Genomic DNA, 21,853 nt, shown 5'->3' with positions numbered 1-21,853 from the left:
TACTGAAGTTGAATGTTCAGCCATGAACTCATTGAATGGCGGTGCAGGCTAGAAGGGCCGAATGGCCTACTCCTGCACCTATTTTCTATGTTTCTATGTTTTCCTTTCTGTCTATCCATCAAGCTGCCATCTCTCAGTTCTCAATGGTAAAGTCTTAGGAAAGATAAGAAAACTTGCATTGATGTAGTGCTTTTCATGATCTCAGGACGTCCTAAAATGCTGTATGGTCATTGACGTAGTTTTGAAGTGTAGTCATTGTTATAATGTCGGAAATGTAGCAGCATAGCAAGATCCTACCAACAGCAGTGTGATAATGACCAGATAATCTGTTGTTTTTGAGATGTTGGTTGAGGGATAAATGTTGACTAGGACACTGGGGAGAACTCCCCTGCTCTTATTCGAAATAAAGTTGTGGGATCTTTTATGTTCACCTGAGGGGGCAGATGGGACCTCGGTTTAATAGCCCATCTGAAAGATGGCACCTCCAATAGTGCAGCACTCCTTCACTATTGCACTGGAGTGTCAGCCTACATTTTGTGCTCGAGTCTCTGGAGTGGAACTTGAACCCACAACCTTCTGACTCAGAGGCAGGAGTTCTACCATAACTGACATTGATAGCAGATGAAATGAGAGGTCATTGGTTTTAATGTCACTAGTTTTAATGTCACTAGTATTGCATCTATTTCAAATAACAGGAGAAAAACTAGCTGATAACCTAATGGTAACTAATTTGTTCAGAGACTATAGAGGGACTACGGGGTGTTCCTTACCTCTCCTTTAAGTGTTTTATTGTTAATGTAATGACCATTGCATAACTTCTAGCTATAATTATGTCTCGAACACTGTCCTTTAGATTATTGGATATAAAAAGAATACCTGATTCGGTGTTTTTGTAAACCAGGCAGACTTTCCCATTCCCGTTGCAACCATCCAGCTCAAATATTCGACTCAGTGAATTAAAACGGGGCTTCTCCAAAGTTTCTTCTTTACCTTAAAAAAAAGTCCAAGTAATAGAGTAAAGCCATTATTTCTTATCTTATTTGAATTTCAGTTCCATATGACCAATGGCCATTTATTGCAAATGCAGCTTAATTATGGCGATTCATTTATATTCAATAAGAAAGCTCAGATACCATTTCTCACAAAAGGACAGAAAACAGAATGACCTTGAACAACTTTCAGTCAGTCAACTAATATAAATGATTGGTTAACCAATCTCCAAGGAGGATTGTTTACCACCAATTCGAGCTCTTACTCTTACTGGACTCTACGGACCAGTGTCTTCTATGTACCCTGCAACAAATCACACTATAAACCAGACCTTTCTCTCTTGTCACAATAACGTAGAAATTACTGCTGGCAATATTAGCAATGAAAGTTTAATATATTTGTATAACATTCCTCTGTCCACTATTTTAAATAAATAAAGGCATTAGCCCGCTTAAAATAAACTGGTTAATTGATTTGGGCTGTTCAGAGATTGGTGTCATCCTCGAGGGAGAAATCATAAACAGGTTTCATATTCAGGAGAAATACTCTATCAGTGGTATGTTGACAGCTGCAGAAATTGTGGCTTTAGTTTTAAATTCCAACAACTGTTGAGAAGCGGACAGTGATGGGATTATGGCTATACTGCACCACATCCTTACTAAATACAGGCTATTGAGCATGCTAAATCACTGTTGACCAATATGATTTTTTTTTAAAATTATCCAATTAAACTGTTTCACCTAAAAAGGTATTGTTTTCAGGGTTTCTTCTGTGTTTTTTGCTTCCCCAGGAGATAGCATTTCTAACAACTAGTGAGGGTGGTGCATGAAGTTGCACCACCTAACTGATAAGATCATCAATGATGGATCTGATGATCCTTTCTCACCCTTTAGTTGTATATTTGAGAGCTGAAATATATAGCACTAACAGTTAATGGATTCATATTTCCAACCATTTCTGAACAACACAGTTGATTCTAGTATATAGTACTGGTAGCACAGTTTCTCAGATGTGCTTTGTATACAATACTTGTTTGATGTTATTTTTTCTGGGCTTAATAACAATATACCAAGAAACTAATGACGAATCCATTAAGACAAGGCATTGAAGAATGTGGGTTTTTGCACCCAACACACGGGGAAGTTCTTGATTTCAGTTGGGCCTTCAGCAGGAGAAAGACTAAGATGCAATCAATTTCCCACAGGGAGGAATAGAAGGGATCTGGCATGTTAAAGGGCATAAAAGGGAGGGTAAATAACTGGGTCAACTTAGGTATTCCTAAGCAATTGTTAGTGACTGATCATAAAGCAGCATTTGTCAAGGTCCAGGAACAGGTTGCTTGCATGCTTTGTCTGTCTATCCAGAAATCCTGTGTAGTGTCAGGAGAAATAAAAGTGTAGGTATATAGTTATAAATGGGAAGGAAGGGGAGCTACAAAAAACACGAACACATGCATGATTTTTGCTGACTGTATTTGTGTCCTTTGAATCAATTTCCAGTGGTACAAACCACAGTGACAAAGAAAATGAATTCAATAAAACTTTAATATTAATTTGCTCACTAGTGTGTAGTACATGATCCTGATAAACCTCCCATGTTACCAATTCTAATCTCCATGTAAAAATGGTAAACTAGTTCTGCAGCACTAAGGAATCATTTTACCAGAATTATTTTTAAACTGTCAGGTCTATCTTTATGAAGTTGCCTAGAAAAAGTGTGAAAGTTACATTTCCATTACAATCATTTCAGTTTGATGGGCTGAACATTTAAAAAAAAAAATAGTTCTCTAAATTATGCAGTTCTGATATTTACTAAAATAAACCGAGAAGTTACTGGCTTTACACAAAAATGTGTAAGTGTAAATCTTAGAGGCTTGTAGTAGAGATGGAGTGAAATAGTATTCCCTATTTTAAGGTGTTCTTGTAAAGTTAAAATGGCTAACAAAATGGAAATCGACTATGTGGTGTCATATAATATTAAAGGGAAAACGAAGGCAAGGGAATATACTTTTGCTGAAAGAACTTACTCATTTTATAGAAAAAAAGTAATCACTGGAATTTTCTTTTCTTTTTATAATGCTAATTTTCCTGCCTGTGTAGAGACCCTCGGGTCATGTCTCGCTCCCTGCTAGGCTGCTTCAATAACATCAATGATGGGGAACATTGTCGAGTAGCTCCACAGGAACAGTGGTCATCGTGACTTTAGACTGGGAGGTAACATGGAGCCATGAGATTCTGGGTAACATATTATTGGCTAGCTACTTTGGATCAAAATAGTTTTTAAATAGATCTCGGTGTTGCTCTCTGCTGCAGCTATATAAACCTGATGATTCAAATTCCAAACAAACACTATTTTACGTATTGGACCAGTACTTTTCAGGACTGTACCTTCATCATCTGTATCATTTTCTAGGTCAGCCAGAGTAGGTGCATTAGGCAGGCCGTAAATGGATGTTGTACCTAGTCGACAAAGCGTTGAAATGCTGTTGATTACCATTGTTCCCAACTGCATGGTATTGCCTGAGAGAGAAATACTACTTTATTACAACATATGCACATTTTCAGCACTACCTACAGCTATATTAAAAATCTTACAGCTGTGTGCTGTCGATCTTTTCCATTCTAAATTCCGATGGCCAGATTTATAATGGAAACTGCCTACATAAACTTGTCACGTTATAATTACACTCTCTTGCTAGTGGAGATACTGAAATGCTACCACGGGCGGGAAAATGTAATTACAGCACCACAAGTTTACACGGGCAGTTTCCATTATAAATCTGGACATAGAAATTTATAATGGATATATAAAAATAAAGACAAAATGAGTGACATTAAAAAGAGGAAATAATTATTTCTGCCGCCCTGGTAGAATTATCCCACCCTTCAACTCCGCTTCATCCGAATACTGGACTGGCCTCCTGTGTGCAATGCCACAGATTGACTAGTACAAATAGAAAATAACTTGACTGTATAAATACACAACATAAGCTCAATGGTCTTACCATCAAACTTTATATTCCAGGTCATCAAAAAGCCGTCGGTCATTAGGTAAAAATTCCTCAGATCCTCTGGGAGTAAACAGCAGTTCTTCTGCAAGCATAAAGAGCTGAATATTTCAGGTACAAATTTAGGACTAAATTAAACAAACAGTCCTAAACCAAGTGTTCCCCTATCATTTGAAGTATTTATAGAACATTAGATCTTTTAGGTTGACAGCAGAAATAGATTAAATGCCACTGATAAATAGCTGAACAAGCAGATCTCCAGATACTGCTCACAGTAAATTGGAGGATACATTATTTTATGACAAAAGTATCGTCACATAATGCACAATGTATTATTTTAGGGCCACCAAAGTCATCAAAAGTTGTATTTTATCGTTGTTATGGGGGAAATCGATTTCTGCGATTCCTTCCATTTTTTGTGTAAACGGTAAGCCAACGGCCTTTAAAAAAATATTTTGTCTTTCTTAACTAAGTAGAAATAACATGACTTGCTAGGGTGGAGTAGCCGGGTGCTTGATGGGGCTTAGGAACACGGGGCTTTAAGAGGATAGGTGGTAGGGTCCTGTGGTTTGGCAGAATTCGGGTGGGTTTGGCCCTCCATTCACCATGTCATTTCTGCAGCTACTGCTCTACTCAATCACACCCTCACCATCACCTGGCGTGCCTTGATGACCCCGAGATGCCCTTGGATTTGAGGGAACTGTCCTTATCCCCATTACTATCTCACCCTGGTAGTTCTCCCCGTTACGGCCCTCATCTCCGCTCCCTTAAGTCCAGGGGCGTAGACTTGAACAACTGGTCTAACCATTCACCGCAAGATGTGGCTGGACCACATAATGCACTATTGGGTCCTATTCTCTTCTGCCAAAACTATTCACTATTCCAGGATCACCCTGGAATGCAAAGATAACCCCCGGCTTCTCATCTCCATTACAAACAGTCTTGACAGGGCTTGACATGGTAGATGCAGGGAGAATGTTTTTTCTGGCTGGGGAGTCTACAACCAGGGGTCACAGTCTCAGAATAAGGGGTCGGCCATTTAGGACTGAGACAAGGAGAAACTTCTTCACTCGGAGAGTGGTGAACCTTTGAAATTCTCTACCCCAGAGGGCTGTGGAGGCTCAGTCTTTATATATTCCGGGTCCCTTCGGCCAGACCCAGCAAGGCACTCCCGGTCCCTTCGGCCAGAGGGCCTGACCCAATGACGCACTCCGGGTCCCTTTGGCCAGAGGGCCTGACCCAATGACGCACTCCGGGTCCCTTCGGCCAGAGGGCCTGACCCAGCAACGCACTCTCGGTCCCTTCGGCCAGAGGGCTTGACCCAATGACGCACTCCAGGTCCCTTCAGCCAGAGGGCCTGACTCAATGACGCACTCTGGGTCCCTTCGGCCAGAGGGCCCGGCCCAGCCTCGCACTCCAGGTCTCTTCAGCCAGCCAGCCCAGCCCAACGACGGGCTGTACCTGCCCTAGGTTGTTAGCGGTGAATACTGACTAGGCTGTAGACTACTGACTTACATTTTAATCTACTTTTAAACTTTTAATCAACTTGAGAAACTTTTTAAACAATTTGGGAAAATTTGTAAACGTTTGAACAACTTGGAGAATTTTTCTTTTGAAACCTCCGGAGAAACTTTTGAATAACTTTGGAAGAAACTTTTAAAACATCCCTCGGAACTCCAGCGGAAAACTGACCTTCCTAATGCCTGCCCCCCAACCAAGCCTCGGGCCACCTACCATCAAGGGCGCAACTCAGCACCGAGCTTGCAGCCAACATCTCGCCTTAGGCAATTAGGCTCATACAGCTGTGCCATGTCTCCAGATGTCTTGGACCCCCTTGCCACTGGACCAAGACCTTGCTCAGCTAAGCCAGTGTGGTTGCCGGTGTGCAGCGGCCACCCCACTTTAAAAGAACTCACGCACAGGCATCTTCCACTTCATTAACATGAAGTTCAGGACCTGGAACGTCAGGACCCTCATGCACAACTCCAACAGCGACACGCCAGAATGACGCACTGCCATAGTCGCCCGGGAACTTGGACGCTTTGACATCGACATCGCCGCCCTAAGCGAGATCCGGTGGGCAGGGGAAGGCCAGCTCAAGGAACAAGGTGGAGGTTACACCTTTTTCTGGAAAAGAAAACCAGAGGAAGAACACCGCCTTCATGGAGTCGGCTTCGCCATCAAAAATGAGCTGGTCGACCGCCTCAAAGACTCCCCCAGCAGGGTTTACAAACGCCTCATGATTCTTTGGCTCACCCTATCCTGGAACCAATGCGCCAATCAGTGCGTACGCCCCAACACTCTATGCAACGGATGAGACCAAAGAGGGTTTTTATTCCAACCTCGAACCATCCCTGTCCCGCGTCCCCGCGGGCAACAAATTGATCCTCCTAGGTGACTTCAACGCCAGGGTCGGCAAAGACACAGCCTTCTGGGGAGGCGTGATTGGCAGAGAGGGGGTAGGGAAAGCCAACTCCAGCGGTACCCTACTCCTGACAAAACATCTAGAACATGAACTCCTCATCACCAACTACCTGTTCCGCCAGAGGGACAAATACAAGGCATCGTGGCAACACCCTCGCTCCAAACACTGGCACCTGCTCGACTAAGTCATCGTCCGAGCCGGGGATCGCAAGGATGTGCGCATCACCCGTGCCATGACAGGAGCGGATGACTGCTGGACGGACCAGTGCCTAATCCGATCCATCATCGACATTAACATAGCCCCAAAGCAGAGGGGACAGCAGAAGCAGTTCTGCAAAAAAGTCAATGCCGGGGCAGTTAAAGACCAAGCTAAGAGAACCTTATACAGCCAGCGCCTCACAGCTAACCTGGCGTGCCTTGATGACCCCGAGTTGCTGAATGCCCACAGCGCTTGGTCTGCCCTCCAGGCCTCCATAATCAGTGCCTGTGAAGAGACAGTCAGTCACTCAATCAGAAAACACCAGGACTGGTTTGATGAAAATGATCAGGAGATCCAAGAACTAATAGTTCGCATGTGCAGAGCATTTCTGAGCCTCAAGCAACAACCCAATTCGGGAGCAGCAAGACAACATTACAGACGGCTTAAGGCTGAGGTCCAACAATAAACCCGGGACCTAAAGAATAGGTGGTGGATGGAGAAAGCACAGGAGATACAACAACTGGCTGACGGCCACGATATGCGAGGATTCTTCATCGCAGTCAAGGCCACCCACGGTCCAAACTCCCAAGGCCCCACCCCACTGCTGGCCAAGAACGGGGAAACACTCATCAAGGACACAGAGGCTGTCAGGGCCCACTGGAAGGAGCATTTGAAGATCTCCCCAATCAAGACTCTGCCTTTGACTCGAGTGTTCTCGACTCCATCCCGCAGCATGCGACCCGCCACCACCTCAGTGAAACCCCAAAGTTGCACTAGGTAGGAAAAGCCATAAAACAGCTCAAGAACAACAAGGCTACGGGTGTGATGGAATCCCTGTTGAAGCGCTAAAGTATGGCGGAGAGGCGCTGTTGGTGCGGATTTATGACCTCATCTCTCTCATCTGGAGAGAGGAGAGCAATGCCGGGAGTTCACAGAGATGCAGTGATCTTGACCATCTTTTTAAAAAAAAAAGGGGACAAGTTCGACTGCGACAACTACAGGGGAATCTCCTTGCTATCAGCCACTGGGAAAGTTGTCACTCAAGTTCTCCTTAACCGTATTCTCCCTGTGGCCGAGGTGCTCCTCCAGGAATCACAGTGCAGATTACGTCCCCTACGAGGCACAACGGACATGATCTTTGCAGTGCGACAGTTGCAGGAAAAATGCAGGGAGTAGCGCCAACCCTTAAACATGGCCTTCTTCGACCTTACAAAGGTCTTTGACACGGTTAACTGCGAGGGTCTATGGAGCGTCCTCCTCAGTTTCAGATGCCCCCAAAAGTTTGTCAACATCCTTCGTCTGCTCCACGATGACATGTAGACAGTGATCCTTACCAAAGGATCCATTACAGACCCAATCCACGTCCGGACCAGGGTCAAACAGGGCTGCGTCATTGCTCAACCCTCTTCTCAATCTTCCTCGCTGCAATGCTCCACCTCTCAGTCAACAAGCTCCCCGCTGGAGTGGAACTAAACTACAGAACCAGTGGGAAGCTGTTTAACCTACGCCGCCTCCAGGCCAGGCCAGGTCCAAGATCACCCCAACCTCTGTCGTTGAGCTACAGTACGCGGACGACGTCTGCGTCTGCGCATATTCTGAGGCTGAACTCCAGGATATAGTCGAGGTATTTACTGAGGCATATGAAAGCATGGGCCTTACGCTAAACATCCGTAAGACAAAGGTCCTCCACCAGCCTGTCCTTGCCGCACAACACTGCCCCCCCCCAGACATCAAGATCCACGGTGCGGCCCTCGACAATGTGGACCATTTCCCATACCTCGGGAGCCTCGTCAACAAAAGCAGACATTGATGCGGAGATTCAACACCGCCTCCAGTGCGTTAGTGCAGCCTTCGGCCGCCTGAGAAAAAGAGCATTCGAAGAACAGGCCCTCAAATCTACCACCAAGCTCATGGTCCACAGGGCTGTAGTAATACCCGCCCTACTGTATGGATCTGAGGTCTGGACAATATACCGAAGACACCTCAAGTCGCTGGAGATATATCACCAACGATGTCTCCGCAAGATCCTGCAAATCCCCTGGGAGGACAGGCGCACCAACATCAGTGTCCTCATCCAGGCTAACATCCCCAGCATTGAAGCGCTGACCACACTCGATCAGCTTCGCTGGGCAGGCCACATAGTTTGCATGCCAGACACGAGACTCCCAAAGCAGGTGCGCGTTGCGGAGCTTCTTCACGGGAAATGAGCCAAAGGTGGGCAGCGGAAACGTTACAAGGACACCTTCAAAGCCTCCCTGATAAAGTGTGACATCACCACTGACACCTGGCCAAAGGGAGTCCCTGGCCAAAGACCTCTCTAAGTGGAGAAAGTGCATCCGGGAGGGCGTTGAGCACTTCGAGTCTCAACGCCGAGAGCGTGCAGAGGTCAAGCGCAAGCAGCGGAAGGAGCGTGTGGCAAACCAGTCCCACTCACTCCGTCTCTCAACGACTGTCTGTCCCACCTGTGGCAGAGTCTGTGGCTCTTGTATTGGACCGTTTAGCCACCAAAGAACTCACTTCAGGAGTGGAAGCAAGTTTTCCTCGATTCCGAGGGACTACCAATGATGATGATATTCAAGGCGGAGATCTATTTTGAATATTAAGGGAATCAAGGGATATGGGAACAGTGCAGGAAAGTGAAGTTGAGGTCGAAGATCAGCCATGATCTTATTGAATGGCGGAGCAGGCTCAAGATGCCGAATGGCCTACTCCTGCTCCTAATTCTTACGTTCTTATGTCTTGTTAAATGTTTCTCCTCTCCCTCCTCCTCCAAGTGCGAGAGGCTCATGGAAGAGTTCCTAAGATTGAGACCGTCTGTTCAGTTGTCTCTGCCACTTCCCTCCCTTCCTTGTCCAGCAAGTCAAATTATCCCAAGGTTCCCCCAAGCTCTAGACCTGAATTTGCATCTTTCTCCAGTTTCTTTCCTCATGCCCTCTGAGCTCATCTTGTCCACGAGACTCACGTCCTGTCCCCTCGACCCTATTCCCACTAAACTGCTGACCACCTAACTTCCATTCCTGGACCCCATGACAACTGATATGGTTAATGGTTCCTTCTCTTCAGGTACTGGTACCTGCCCCTTCAAATCTTCCGCCATCACCCTCCCTCCTCAAAAGACACATTCTTGACCCCTCTTGTCCTTGCAAATTATAACCCCTTTTCCAAACTGTCTTTCATCTCCAAAGTCCTTCAATGTGTTGTCAACTCCCAAATCCGTGTCCATCTTTCCCACAACTCCATGTTTGAACTCGTCCAATCAGGTGTGAGCCCTTGCTACAGCACTGAAACGGCTCTTTTAAAAGTCACAAACTGTTGTGTATGGAGAAGGAGTCAGACAGAACACTGTGAGCTCAAAGTAAAGTGTGACCGTAGTCTTTTATTGCAGGTCTCCAGAGTGGCTCCAACCTGTGAAGTCTCCTTAAATACCGATGCTCCCAAGGGTTTAGGAGATGAGCCCTCTGGTGGCTGTAGAGTAAACATATAAAAACATCCCCCCCCAAAAAAAGTCAATAGTGTAACCATTTATAATGCGAGTCGATCTGGGGCTCTTCTTGCCCTAGTTGATCGTCTCGGTGTGAAAGCTGGTGTTGTTGAATCATTTGTTGGGCCCTCGCTGGGCTGCTGTGCAGCTGGCCTTGCTGGGCTGCCTGGTGTGTTGGGCCCTGCTGTGGATGATGGGTTCTCTTCGTGGTCAACCGTGGTGCCGGTTGCCACTGGTGTGTATGTTGGGGGATCAAAAAAGGTAGGGTCCAAGTTGGGTTGCTCAGGGTAGTCCATGAATCTGAGTTTGATTTGGTCCAAGTGTTTCCGGTGAATGTGTCCATTTGAAAGTTTGACCCAAAACACCCTGCTCCCTTCTTTGGCCACGACAATGCCGGGAAGCCACTTGAGACCTTGTCCATAATTTAATACGAATACAGGATCATTGATTTCAATCTCGTTTGACACATTTGCGCTATCGGCATCACGGAGACATGGCTCCAGGGTGACCAAGACTGGGAACTCAACATTCAGGGGTAATCAGCATTCGGGAAGGATAGACAGGAACGAAAAGGAGGTGGGGTAGCATTGCTGGTTAAAGAAGAAATTAACGTAATAGTAAGGAAGGACATTAGCTTGGATGATGTGGAATCTGTATGGGTGGAGCTGCAGAATATCCAGGGGCAGAAAACGCTGGTGGGAGGTGTGTACAGACCACCAAACAGTAGTAGTGAAGTTGGGGACAGCATCAAACAAGAAATTAGGGAGGCGTGCAATAAAGGTACAGCAGTTATCATGGACGACTTTAATCGACATATAGATTGGGCTAACCAAACTGGTAGCAATACGGTGGAGGAAGATTTCCTGGAGTATATTAATGATGGTTTTCGAGACCAATATGTCGAGGAACCAACTAGAGGGCTGGCCATCCTAGACTGGGTGATGTGTAATGAGAAAGGACTAATTAGCAATCTTGTTGTGCGAGGCCTCTTGGGGAAGAGTGACCATAATCTTAATTCTTTATTAAGATGGAGAGTGACCCAGTTAATTCAAAGACTAGGGTCCTGAACTTAAGGAAAGGTAACTTCGATGGTATGAGACGTGAATTGGCTAGAATAGACTGGCAAATGATACTTAAAAGGTTGATGGTGGATAGGCAATGGCAAACATTTAAGGATCACATAGATGAGCTTCAACAATTGTACATCCCTGTTTGGAGTAAAAATAAAATGGGGAAGGTGGTTCAATCGTGGCTAACAAGGGAAATTAAGGATAGTGTTAAATCCAAGGAAGAGGCATATGAATTGGTCAGAAAAAGCCAAATCTGAGGACTGGGAAAAATTTAGAATTCAGCAGATGAGGACAAAAGGTTTAATTATGAGGGGGGAAATATAGTATGAGAAGAAGCTTGCCGGGAACATAAAAACTGACTGCAAAAGCTTCTATAGATATGTGAAGAGAAAAAGATTAGTGAAGACAAACGTAGGGCCCTTGCAGTCAGATTCAGGTGAATTTATAAATGGGGAACAAAGAAATGGCAGACCAATTGAACAAATACTTTGGTTCGGTCTTCACGAAGGAAGACACAAATAGCCTTCCGGAAGTACTAGGGGACCGAGAGTCTAGTGAGAAGGATATCCTTCAGGTGGGAAATTGTGTTCAGGAAATTGATGGGATTGAAGGCTGATAAATCCCCGGGGCCTGATAGTCTGCATCCCAGAGCACTTAAGTAAGTGGCCCTAGAAATAGTGGATGCATTTGTGATCATTTTCCAACAGTCTATCGACTGTGGATCAATCCCTATGGACTGGAAGGTAGCTAATGTAATACCACTTTTTAAAAAAGGGAGAGAGAAAACAGGTAATTATAGACCGGTTAGCCTGACATCAGTAGCGGGGAAAATGTTGGAATCAATTATTAAAGATTAAATAACAGCGCATTTGGAAAGCAGATAGGATCGGTCCAAGTCAGCATGGATTTATGAAAGGGAAATCATGCTTGACAAATCTTCTGGAATTTTTTGAGGATGTAACTAGTAGAGTGGACAAGGGAAAACCAGTGGATGTGGTGTATTTGGACTTTCAAAAGACTTTTGACAAGGTCCCACACAAGTATTGGTGTGCAAAATTAAAGCACATGGTATTGGGGGTAATGTACTGACGTGGATAGAGAACTGGTCGGCAGACAGGAAGCAGAGAGTCGGGATAAACTGGTCCTTTTCAGAATGGCAGGCAGTGACTACTGGGATGCCGCAGGGCTCAGTGCTGGGACCCCAGCTATTTACAATATACATTAATGATTTGGATGAAGGATGAAGGAATTGAGTGCAACATCTCCAAGTTTGCAGATGACAATAAGCTGGGTGGCGGTGCGAGCTGTGAGGAGGATGCTAAGAGGCTGCAGGGTGACTTGGACAGGTTAGGTGAGTGGGCCAGTGCATGGCAGATGCAGTATAATGTGGATAAATGTGAGGTTATCCACTTTGGGGGCAAAAACACGAAGGCAGAATATTATCTGAATGGTGGCAAATTAGGAAAAGGGGAGGTGCAACGAGACCTGGGTGTCATGGTACATCAGTCATTGAAAGCTGGCATGCAGGTACAGCAGGCGGTGAAGGCGGCAAATGGTATGTTGGCCTTCATAGCTAGGGGATTTGAGTATAGGAGCAGGGAGATCTTACTGCAGTTATACGGGGCCTTGGTGAGGCCTCACCTGGAATATTGTGTTCAGTTTTGTTCTCCTAATCTGAGGAAGGACGTTCTTGCTAGCGAGGGAGTGCAGCGATGGTTCACCAGACTGATTCCCGGGATGGCAGGACTGACATATGAGGAGAGACTAGATCAACTGGGCTTTAGAAGGATGAGAGAGGATCTCATAGAAACATATAAAATTCTGATGGGACTGGACAGGTTAGATGTCGAAAGAATGTTTCTGATGTTGGGGAAGTCCAGAACCAGGGGACACAGTCTAAGGATAAGGGGTAAGCCATTTAGGACTGAGATGAGGAGAAACTTCTTCACTCAGAGTTGTTAACCTGTGGAATTCCCTGCCGCAGAGTTGTTGATGCCAGTTCATTGGATATATTCAAGAGGGAATTAGATATGGCCCTTACGGCTAAAGGGATCAAGGGGTATGGAAAGAAAGCAGGAAAGGAGTACTGAGGGAATGATCAGCCATGATCTTATTAAATGGTGGTGCAGGCTCGAAGGGCCGAATGGCCTACTCCTGCACCTATTTTCTATGTGTCTATGATGGTATGCACTTTGTTGAAGCCGCCTGCTCATGTAGATCAGGGTGAACTAATGAGAGCCTTGTCTTAAGTGCTCTTTTCATGAGCAGTTCAGCAGGTGGGTTCCCAGTGAGTGAGTGAGGTCTCGTGCAGTAGCTAAGCAGGACTCGGGATAGGCGAGGCTGTAGTGAGCCTTCAGTTACCCTCTTCAAGCCTTGCTTGATGATTTGCAGTGCTCTTTCCGCCTGACCATTGGATGCTGGTTTAAACGGGGTGGATGTGACATATTTGATCCCGTTACGGGTCATGAATTCTTTGAACTCAGCACTCGTAAAACATGGCCCATTGTCGCTCACCAGGACATCGGGTAGGCAGTGTGTGGGAAACATGGCCCGCAGGCTTTCAGTAGTGGCAGTGGACGTGCTAGCCGACATTTTCTCACATTCAATCCACTTGGAGTACGCGTCTACAACCACAAGGAACATTTTACCCAAGAACGGACCTGCAGAATCGACGTGTACCCTAGACCACGGTTTGGAGGGGCAAGACCATAAACTTAGCGGGGCCTCCCTGGGTACGTTGCTTAACTGCGAGCATGTATTACATCTGTGAACGCAGGACTCGAAGTCCATATCGATACCGGGCCACCACACGTGGGATCTGGCTATCGCTTTCATCATTATGATGTCTGGGTGGGTACTGTGGAGGTCACTGATGAAGGTGTCTCTGCCCTTCTTGGGGACCACTACTCAATTGCCCCACAGAAGGCAGTCTGCCTGTATAGACATTTCATCTTTGCGCCGCTGAAACGGCTTTATCTCTTCCTGCATTTCCACTGGGACACTGGACCACACAGCTTTTGACTAGAGATAATAAGGGGTTCGGGCTTGTCCATGTTTTGATCTGCCGGGCAGTGACGGGTGATTGCTCACTCTCAAATGCTTCCATAACCATGGCTAGGTCTGCGGGTTGCGCCATTTCCACCCCTGTGGTGGGCAATGGCAGCCTTCTGAGAGCATCGGCGCAGTTTTCTGTGCCTGGCCTGTGTCGGATGGCATAGTTGTATGCGGACATGAGCGCCCATCTCTGGATGCGGGCCGATGCGTTGGTATTTATCCCTTTACTCTCGGAAAACAGGGATATAAGTGGCTTATGGTCAGTTTCCAATTCGAATTTTAGCCCAAACAGGTATTGATGCATTTTCTTTACCCCATAGACACACGCTAATGCTTCTTTCTCAATCATGCTGTAGGCTCTCTCAGCCTTAGTCTGACTCCTGGATGCATAAGCAACCGGTTGCAGTTTCCCGAAATCATTAGCTTGTTGCAAGACACACCCGACGCCCTATGACGACGCATCACATGCTAGTACCAAACGCTTACATGGATCATACAACACAAGCAATTTGTTTCAGCATAACAATTTTCTCGCTTTTACAAAGGCATTTTCTTGGTTTTTGCCCCAAACCCATTTGTCCCCTTTTCGTAGTAAGACATGCAATAGTTCTAACAGTGTGATGAGACCCGGTAAGAAGTTACCAAAGTAGTTCAGGAGTCCCAGAAAGGACCGCAGCTCCGTCACGTTCTGCGGCCTAGGTGAGTTATCGATTGCCTCAGTCTCCGTGTTGATGGGCCTGATGCCGTCTGCTGCAATCCTCCTTCCCAGGAACTCCACTTCAGGCACCAGGAAAATGCACATTGAGCGTTTTAACCTGAGCCCCACGCAGTTGAGTCGATTAAGAACCTCCTCTAGGTTCTGCAGATGCTCGACTGCATTCCGACCTGTGACCAAGATGTCGTCCTGGAAGAGCACTGTGTGCGGAACTGACTTCAGTAAGCTTTCCAGGTTTCTCTGGAATATCGCTGCTGCCGATCGGATTCCAAACGGGCATCTGTTATAAACAAAAAGACCTTGTGCTTGTTGATGCACGTTAGGGCCTTCGACGATTCCTCCAATTCCTGTCATGTAGGCTGAAGTCAAATCCAGTTTTGTGAACGTCTTTCCTCCCGCCAGCATTGCAGAGGGGTCGTCGGCCTTTAGTAGTGGGTATCAGTCCTGCAGGGAGAAACGATTGATAGTTACTTTGTAATCGCCACAGATTCTGACCGTGCTGTCTCCCCTGAGGACTGGGACGATAGGACTGGTCCACTCATTGAACTCGATCGGGGAAATGATGCCCTCTCTTTGCAGCCAGTCTAGCTCGATCTTTACCCTCTCATCATGTACGGTACTGTTCTCGCCTTGTGATGGATGGGTTGCGCCCCCAGAATTAGGTGGATCTGTACTTTTGCTCCTTGGAATTTCCCGAACAGCGAAAGAAATTTGTTTAAGACCTGGGCGCACGAAGTGCTGTCAGCGGGTTATAGCGCTCAGATGTCATCCTAGTTCCAGCGTATCTTTCCAAGCCAGCTCCTGCCAAGCAGCATGGGACCATCGCCCGGTACCACCCAGAGTGGTAGCCTGTGCACCGCTCCATCGTAGGAGACCATTATGGTAGCATTAATGATTACAGGAATTGTGGAAGTTCTTAGTTTCTTGTGAACTGGAGTTAAGACTGGCCTTGAGGCCTTGTTGCACCGCACTCTTTCGAAAGTCTTTTTGCCCATGATGGACTGGCTCGCGCCCGTGTCCAGCTCCATTGACACCGGGAGTCCGTTTAGTTCAACATTCAGCATTATCGGGCGACATGGTGAATGTGTGCACCCCATGTACCTCTACCTCCTCAATCTGAGACTCTGGGTCGTTGTGATCCTCCATGGATCTGTCCTCCTCTGCAACATGGTGGTTTGCAGGTTGAACAGGCTTTGCAGCTTGCCTGCACACTCGTTGGAGGTGTCCCATTGTTCCACAGCCCTTGCAAACATACGCCCCGCAGCGCCAACAAGGTGTTAATGGCCTTGCATTCATGACCCTTGATGGTGGACTCTGATACATCTGTGGACGTGTAGCTGCAAGTATGTGTGACCTGCCCTGTACGTTATGATTTGGAAACATCACATTGTTCACAGTACTTGTAGCAGCACTTGTGTGCTGAGAGATTTGCTTCGTATTGTCACTGGTGGCAATGAACGCCCGGGCTATTGCTATGGCCTTACTCAAGGTTGGGGTCTATACAGTCAAAAGTTTGCGAAGTATGGTTCCATGGCCAATGCAAAGTACGAAGAAGTCTCTGATCATGTGCTCCAAATGTCCTTCAAATTTGCAATATCCTGTAGGTTCCTTTGCTCGGCGACATAACTCACCACTTCCTGGCCTTCAGACCTTTTGTAGGTGTAGAACCGGTACCTTGCCATCAGAACGCTTTCCTTCGGGTTCAAATGCTCTCGGACCAGTGTGCACAAATCGTCGTACGATTTCTCCGTGGGTTTCGCTGGAGTGAGCAGATTCTTCATGAAGCCATACGTTGGTGCCCCACAGACGGTGAGGAGGATTGCCCTTCATTTGGTAGCGCTCTCTTCCCCATCTAGCTCATTGGCCACGAAGTATTGGTCGAGTTGCTCCACAAAAGTTTCCCAATCATCTCCCTCTGAGAATTTCTCCAGGATGCCCACAGTTCTCTGCATCTTTGGATTCGCTATCTGTATCTCGTCGCCAGTTGCTGTGTATGGAGAAAGAGTTAGACTGAACACTGAGCTCAAAGTAAAGTGTGACCGTAGTCTTTTATTGCAGGTCTCCAGAGTGCCTTTCCAACCTGTGAAGCCTCCTTAAATACCTGTGCTCCCAAGGGATTGTGGGATCCCTTGGGACTCCAGTGGATGAGCCCTCTAGTGGCTGTACAGAGTAAATACAAGTAGACATATATAACACAAACGACATCCTATATGACTGTGACCGTGGTAAACCATCCCCACTCATCCATCTCAACCTGTCTGTAGCCTTTGACAGTTGACTACACCATCCTCCAACACCTCTCCTCCGTCATCCAGCTGAGTGGGACTGCTCTCGCGTGGTTCCATTCTTATCTGTGCAGTTGGAGCCAGAAAATCACCTGCAATGGCTTCTCTTCCCGCTCCTGCACCGTTATGTCTGGAGTTCTCCAAGAAGCTATTCTTGGCCCCCCAACCGATTCTGAATCTACATGCTGCCCCTTGGCGACATCATCCGCATTTCTGTAAATCTCTTCAGCCGTACAACCCTCCGACATCTCTGTGCTCCTCAAATTCTGGCCTCATGCGCATCCCCGATTTTAAGCCAGGCCCAAAATTCAGGAATACCCTCCCTAAACCACTCTGCCTCTTTCTTCCTTTAAGATGCTCCTTAAAATCTACCTCTGAGCAACATGTCCCAATATCTTATGTGGCTTGTTGTCAAATTTTGCTTCATAATGCCCGTGAAGCACCTTGAGAAGTTTTGATATGTTAAAGGCGCTATATAAATGCAAGTTTTGGTTGTCCTGAGGCTTTACAGAATTGGTGTGGGTTTTTTGGGGTTTAGCAGCACTGGGGAAGATGGGGCAGGGTTGGTGGTCTTGGGCTAATATAATTCATACTGTGAAGCAAGAATTTGTAATTTCCTACATTACAACAGTGACTACACTCCAAAAGTACTTCATTGGCTGTAAAGTGCTTTAAGACGTCCAGTAGTCGTGGATGGCGCTATATAAATGCAAGTCTTTTTTATCATTTTAAGAGAGATCAAGAGATTTTTTAAGTCATTTATTTTCCAAAAACAGTGCTTTGAAACCCCAACAGTAAACACACATGGCTACTTTAACAAATTGAAAACATAATAGGGCCAGATTTTTGGCTTTTGGGGTTTTTCGGCAAAAACGGCAGTAATACTTGAAACTTATCGTTTGCGCTGCACTACCGTTTTTAGCCCCAACTTTCGGCCTTTCCCTCTGTGCCAGGGATGCATCGGTAAGGGAGGCGTTGCACAACCATTCGCGGTGCAAACCGCGAGTTTCGGCAACTTTAGTCTGGGGCCGGGAGCGCTGAGAGAAGCGCCTTGGGAGGGGGAAAAAAAGAAAATAATCCCTTCCAAGAAGTAAATCAAACAGTAGGTAATACAGTTCAGATCCAAAGTAAAAGCGTGAGATCACTCACCTGCTCCCATGAGATGATCATATGACGCTCTGCTGGTTCCTTTTCCACATATCTAACTTCTGTCACACCAGGTCGACTTTCTAAAATGAATGCCAAAAGTAATAGTAAATGGGGTTTGTGGAAACCTTTATTACTGTACTTCAATTGATTTGTTAATTGCAGCTGTCTCGATTTAGATGGTTTTATCCACTTTCATTGCACCTCACCAATTTGGCACATTATGGCCCCAAGTTTCCACACGCGGCGAAAAAGAGCGCACCTCAGAGCTAGGTGCCCGTTTCTCGCGCCGAAAAAAAAATGCGGTATTCCGCTCGATGTCTGCTTGGCGCGGCGCACAGAGGGCGGAGCCTACCACTCGCGCCGATTTTGTAAGTAGGAGGGGGTGGGTACAATTGAAATGAGGCTTCTTGGTGCCGGCAACCCTGCGCGTGCACGTTGGAGCGTTCGCGCACGCGCAGTCTGAAGTAAACATTGGCACTCGGCCATTTTTAAAAGTGCTGCAGAAAAAGTGAAGATTTGTTTCTTGGACCCCTGCAAAGGCTTGTATTTTAATTTTCTTGATATTTCTGTGTGTGAGGGAGTGCTTTAAGCAGCACTGCTGAATAAATCACCTGCTGAAATCAGTGAGTTCAGCTTTTCACTGCTAAACTTGCAGAACCGGTGCCTGCAAATTAAGGACTGTGTGTTTGGAGAAATAAAAGTGCCAATTCAACTTTGCAATGGATCAACTTCCACCAAGAACAAAGAATTTCTTGCATGAGGAAGCAAACCATTGCATAATATGTGGTACACCCATTCTGCAAATTTAAATATAAAGATATCGATGTGGCTGCCTCTCCCTGTCCAAATGGCCTCAGTCAGTCCCCCTCACAGCTCGAAGGCTGCTGCTGTTCTTTCTTCGGCTCCCGGCCAGCCACTGACGCCGCTGCAATCCCATGGCCGAATGGCCTCAAGTCCGTCCGGGTGCTGCATCTTCGCGGGGAATGAAGGCCTGCCTCAAGCACCGCAGCTCAGCTCGAAGACTGCTTGCTGCCTGCCGCTGCCGTCGAGACACTGACGCCACACCGCTGCCTGAAAGGCCTGCCTGAAGCACTTTCACACAGGTAGGAACATGGTTTATTTAATCTTTTCTTTGCTTATAAATTTTTATTCAGGTTGGATTTATTTGTATAATATTTGTATAAATATAACTAAGGATTGATTGTAGAATTGAATGACTTCCCTTCACCCCCCCTCCCCCCCTCCCACCTCGTTCCCGACGCCTAATTTGTAACCTGCGCCTGATTTTTAAAAAAGTGTAGACAAGGTTTTTTCAAGCGTACAAAAATCTTCACTTACTCCATTCTAAGTTAGTTTGGAGTACGTTTTCACTGTGGAAACTTTCAAATCAGGCGTCAGTGGCCGGACACGCCCCCTTTTGAAAAAAAAATTCTGTTCCAAAGTGAAACTGTTCTACCTGACTAGAACTGCAGAAAACTAAATGTGTAGAATTCCGATTTCTAAAATACTCCGTTCTACACCAGTTGCTCCTAAAAATCAGGAGCAAATCATGTGGAAACTTGGGGCCTAAAACTCTAAATTAAAGATATCACGATGTTCTGGCTGTCACATAGCATTCAACATAAATCTACTTTTAAAATGTTTAGTAGCAACTTATTTAGCAGCAATTTATTTTGGTTCTTTTAAGTTAGCCTAGCAACTGCTGTCCAATTAAAAAAACACAATGGTTTCAACTGAAATGACTAATTTAATTCTGAGCTGTAAATCATTTCCCAGCACACTCTCAATATGTTCAATGACAAGCTGGTTCCTTTCAAAACAAAGATGGCCACAAAAGCTCACATTTTATCTTTAGTCTACAATTATCTTAGAGAGAGATTCGGCAAGCAAAATCAAAACTATTATGTAAACATACATGTAAAAAAAGAGAAAACACATCCAGCCCTTCGATACATGGTGCAGCCAACCTTCTATTCTCAATCTCCTGTGAGATGAAAAATATCTGAGGCCCATTTATAGTGTATTATAACCCAAACTTTTATTTTGCCTTCAAATGGCCTGTAAACACTGCTTGAAGATATTTGATGATTTATCAAGTACGATCCCCCAGGCCCCTCACCTTTTGCCAGCACTTATGCATGGTGTGCACATAGCTGGAGTTTACAGGCCTAAATAGATAAAACACTGCATCTAAACCAGCCTGCAACCTATTTATTTGGTCCACATTCAAAACACCTGTGCATAATTTTGCATTACCTGCAAATTTGTGATTGGTTCCATTAGTGCTCTTATACAAATCATTAACGAAGATTATAAGCAATGGTCCCAACACTAAGCCTTGTGGGAATTTACTTATTACCTGCCCCTATGAAGATCTTTTCCGATATACAAATTCCTAGATCAACAAAAATATATTCCAGTAAGGAGGAAAGACTTCAAGAGAAGGCAATACCATCTGTGGGTATATAAAGGAAGTAAAGAATGGTATCAAACTGAAAACAATGGCATACAGAGTGGCCAAGATTAGTGGGAGGACAAAGGATTGGGAATTTAAAAAAAACAGCAAAGGATGACTAAAAACATAAACCAAGGGAAGATAGATTCTGAGAGTAAACTAGCAAGAAATATAAAAACAGATAGTAAGAGCTTCTACAGGTATATAAAAAGGAAAAGGGTAGCTAAAGTAAATGTTGGTCCCTTAGAGGATGAGACTAGGGAATTAATAATGGGGAACAGGGAAACGGCAGAGAATCGGAACAAATATTTTGTATTGGTCTTCACGGTAGAAGAGACTAAAAACATCCCAATAATGGAGAATCAAGGAGCTATAGGGAGGGAGAAACTTAAAACAAACACTATCACTAAAGAAAAAAGTTCTCGATAAAATAATGGGACTTAAGGTGGACAAGTCCCCTGGACTTGATGGCTTGCATTCCATCTTAAAAGTGGCTGCAGAATTAGTGGATGCATTGGTTGTAATCTACCAAGTTCCCTGGATTCTGAAGAGGTCCCAGCGGATTGGAAAACAGCAAATGTAACGCCCCTATTTAAAAAAGGAGACAGATGGAAAGCAGGAAACTATAGACCAGTTAGCCTAACATCTATCGTTGGGAAAATGCTGGAGTCCATTATTAAGGAAGCAGTAGCAGGACATTTGGAAAAGCATAATAGTCAAGCAGAGTCAGCATGGTTTTATGAAAGGGAAATCATGTTTCACAAATGTTCTGGAATTTTTTGAGGATGTAACGAGCAGGGTGGATAAAGGAAAACCAATGGATGTGATGTATTTGGATTTCCAGAAGGCAGTCAATAAGGTTCCACATAAAAGATTACTGCACAAGATAAAAGCTCACGGGGTTGGGGGTAATATATTAGCATGGATAGCGGACTGGCTAACTAACAGAAAACAGAGTCGGGATAAATGGATCATTTTCCGGTTGACAAACGATAACCAGTGGGGTGCCACAGGGATCGGTGCT

At 45.5% G+C, this 21,853-nt stretch overlaps 1 protein-coding gene across 1 annotated transcript in view; it reads right to left on the bottom strand.

Moving 5' to 3' along the window:
* Window positions 1–21,853, bottom strand: part of tpgs2 (tubulin polyglutamylase complex subunit 2) — a 71,777-nt gene that overhangs the window by 27,934 nt on the left and 21,990 nt on the right. Inside the window, exons 2-5 of the mRNA XM_070862470.1 lie at window positions 18,375–18,454; window positions 3,995–4,082; window positions 3,378–3,509; window positions 877–990 (exon numbers count right to left, since the gene is read on the bottom strand). Coding sequence (XP_070718571.1) covers window positions 877–990; window positions 3,378–3,509; window positions 3,995–4,082; window positions 18,375–18,454 — 414 coding nt within the window. The remainder of the gene's footprint in view (window positions 1–876; window positions 991–3,377; window positions 3,510–3,994; window positions 4,083–18,374; window positions 18,455–21,853) is intronic.

Source organism: Pristiophorus japonicus, chromosome 2 (assembly GCF_044704955.1).
Source record: "Pristiophorus japonicus isolate sPriJap1 chromosome 2, sPriJap1.hap1, whole genome shotgun sequence".
Classification (NCBI taxonomy): domain Eukaryota; kingdom Metazoa; phylum Chordata; class Chondrichthyes; family Pristiophoridae; genus Pristiophorus; species Pristiophorus japonicus.
Note: the sequence above shows the minus strand (reverse complement) of the source record. Positions and strands in the feature narration are given on the sequence as shown.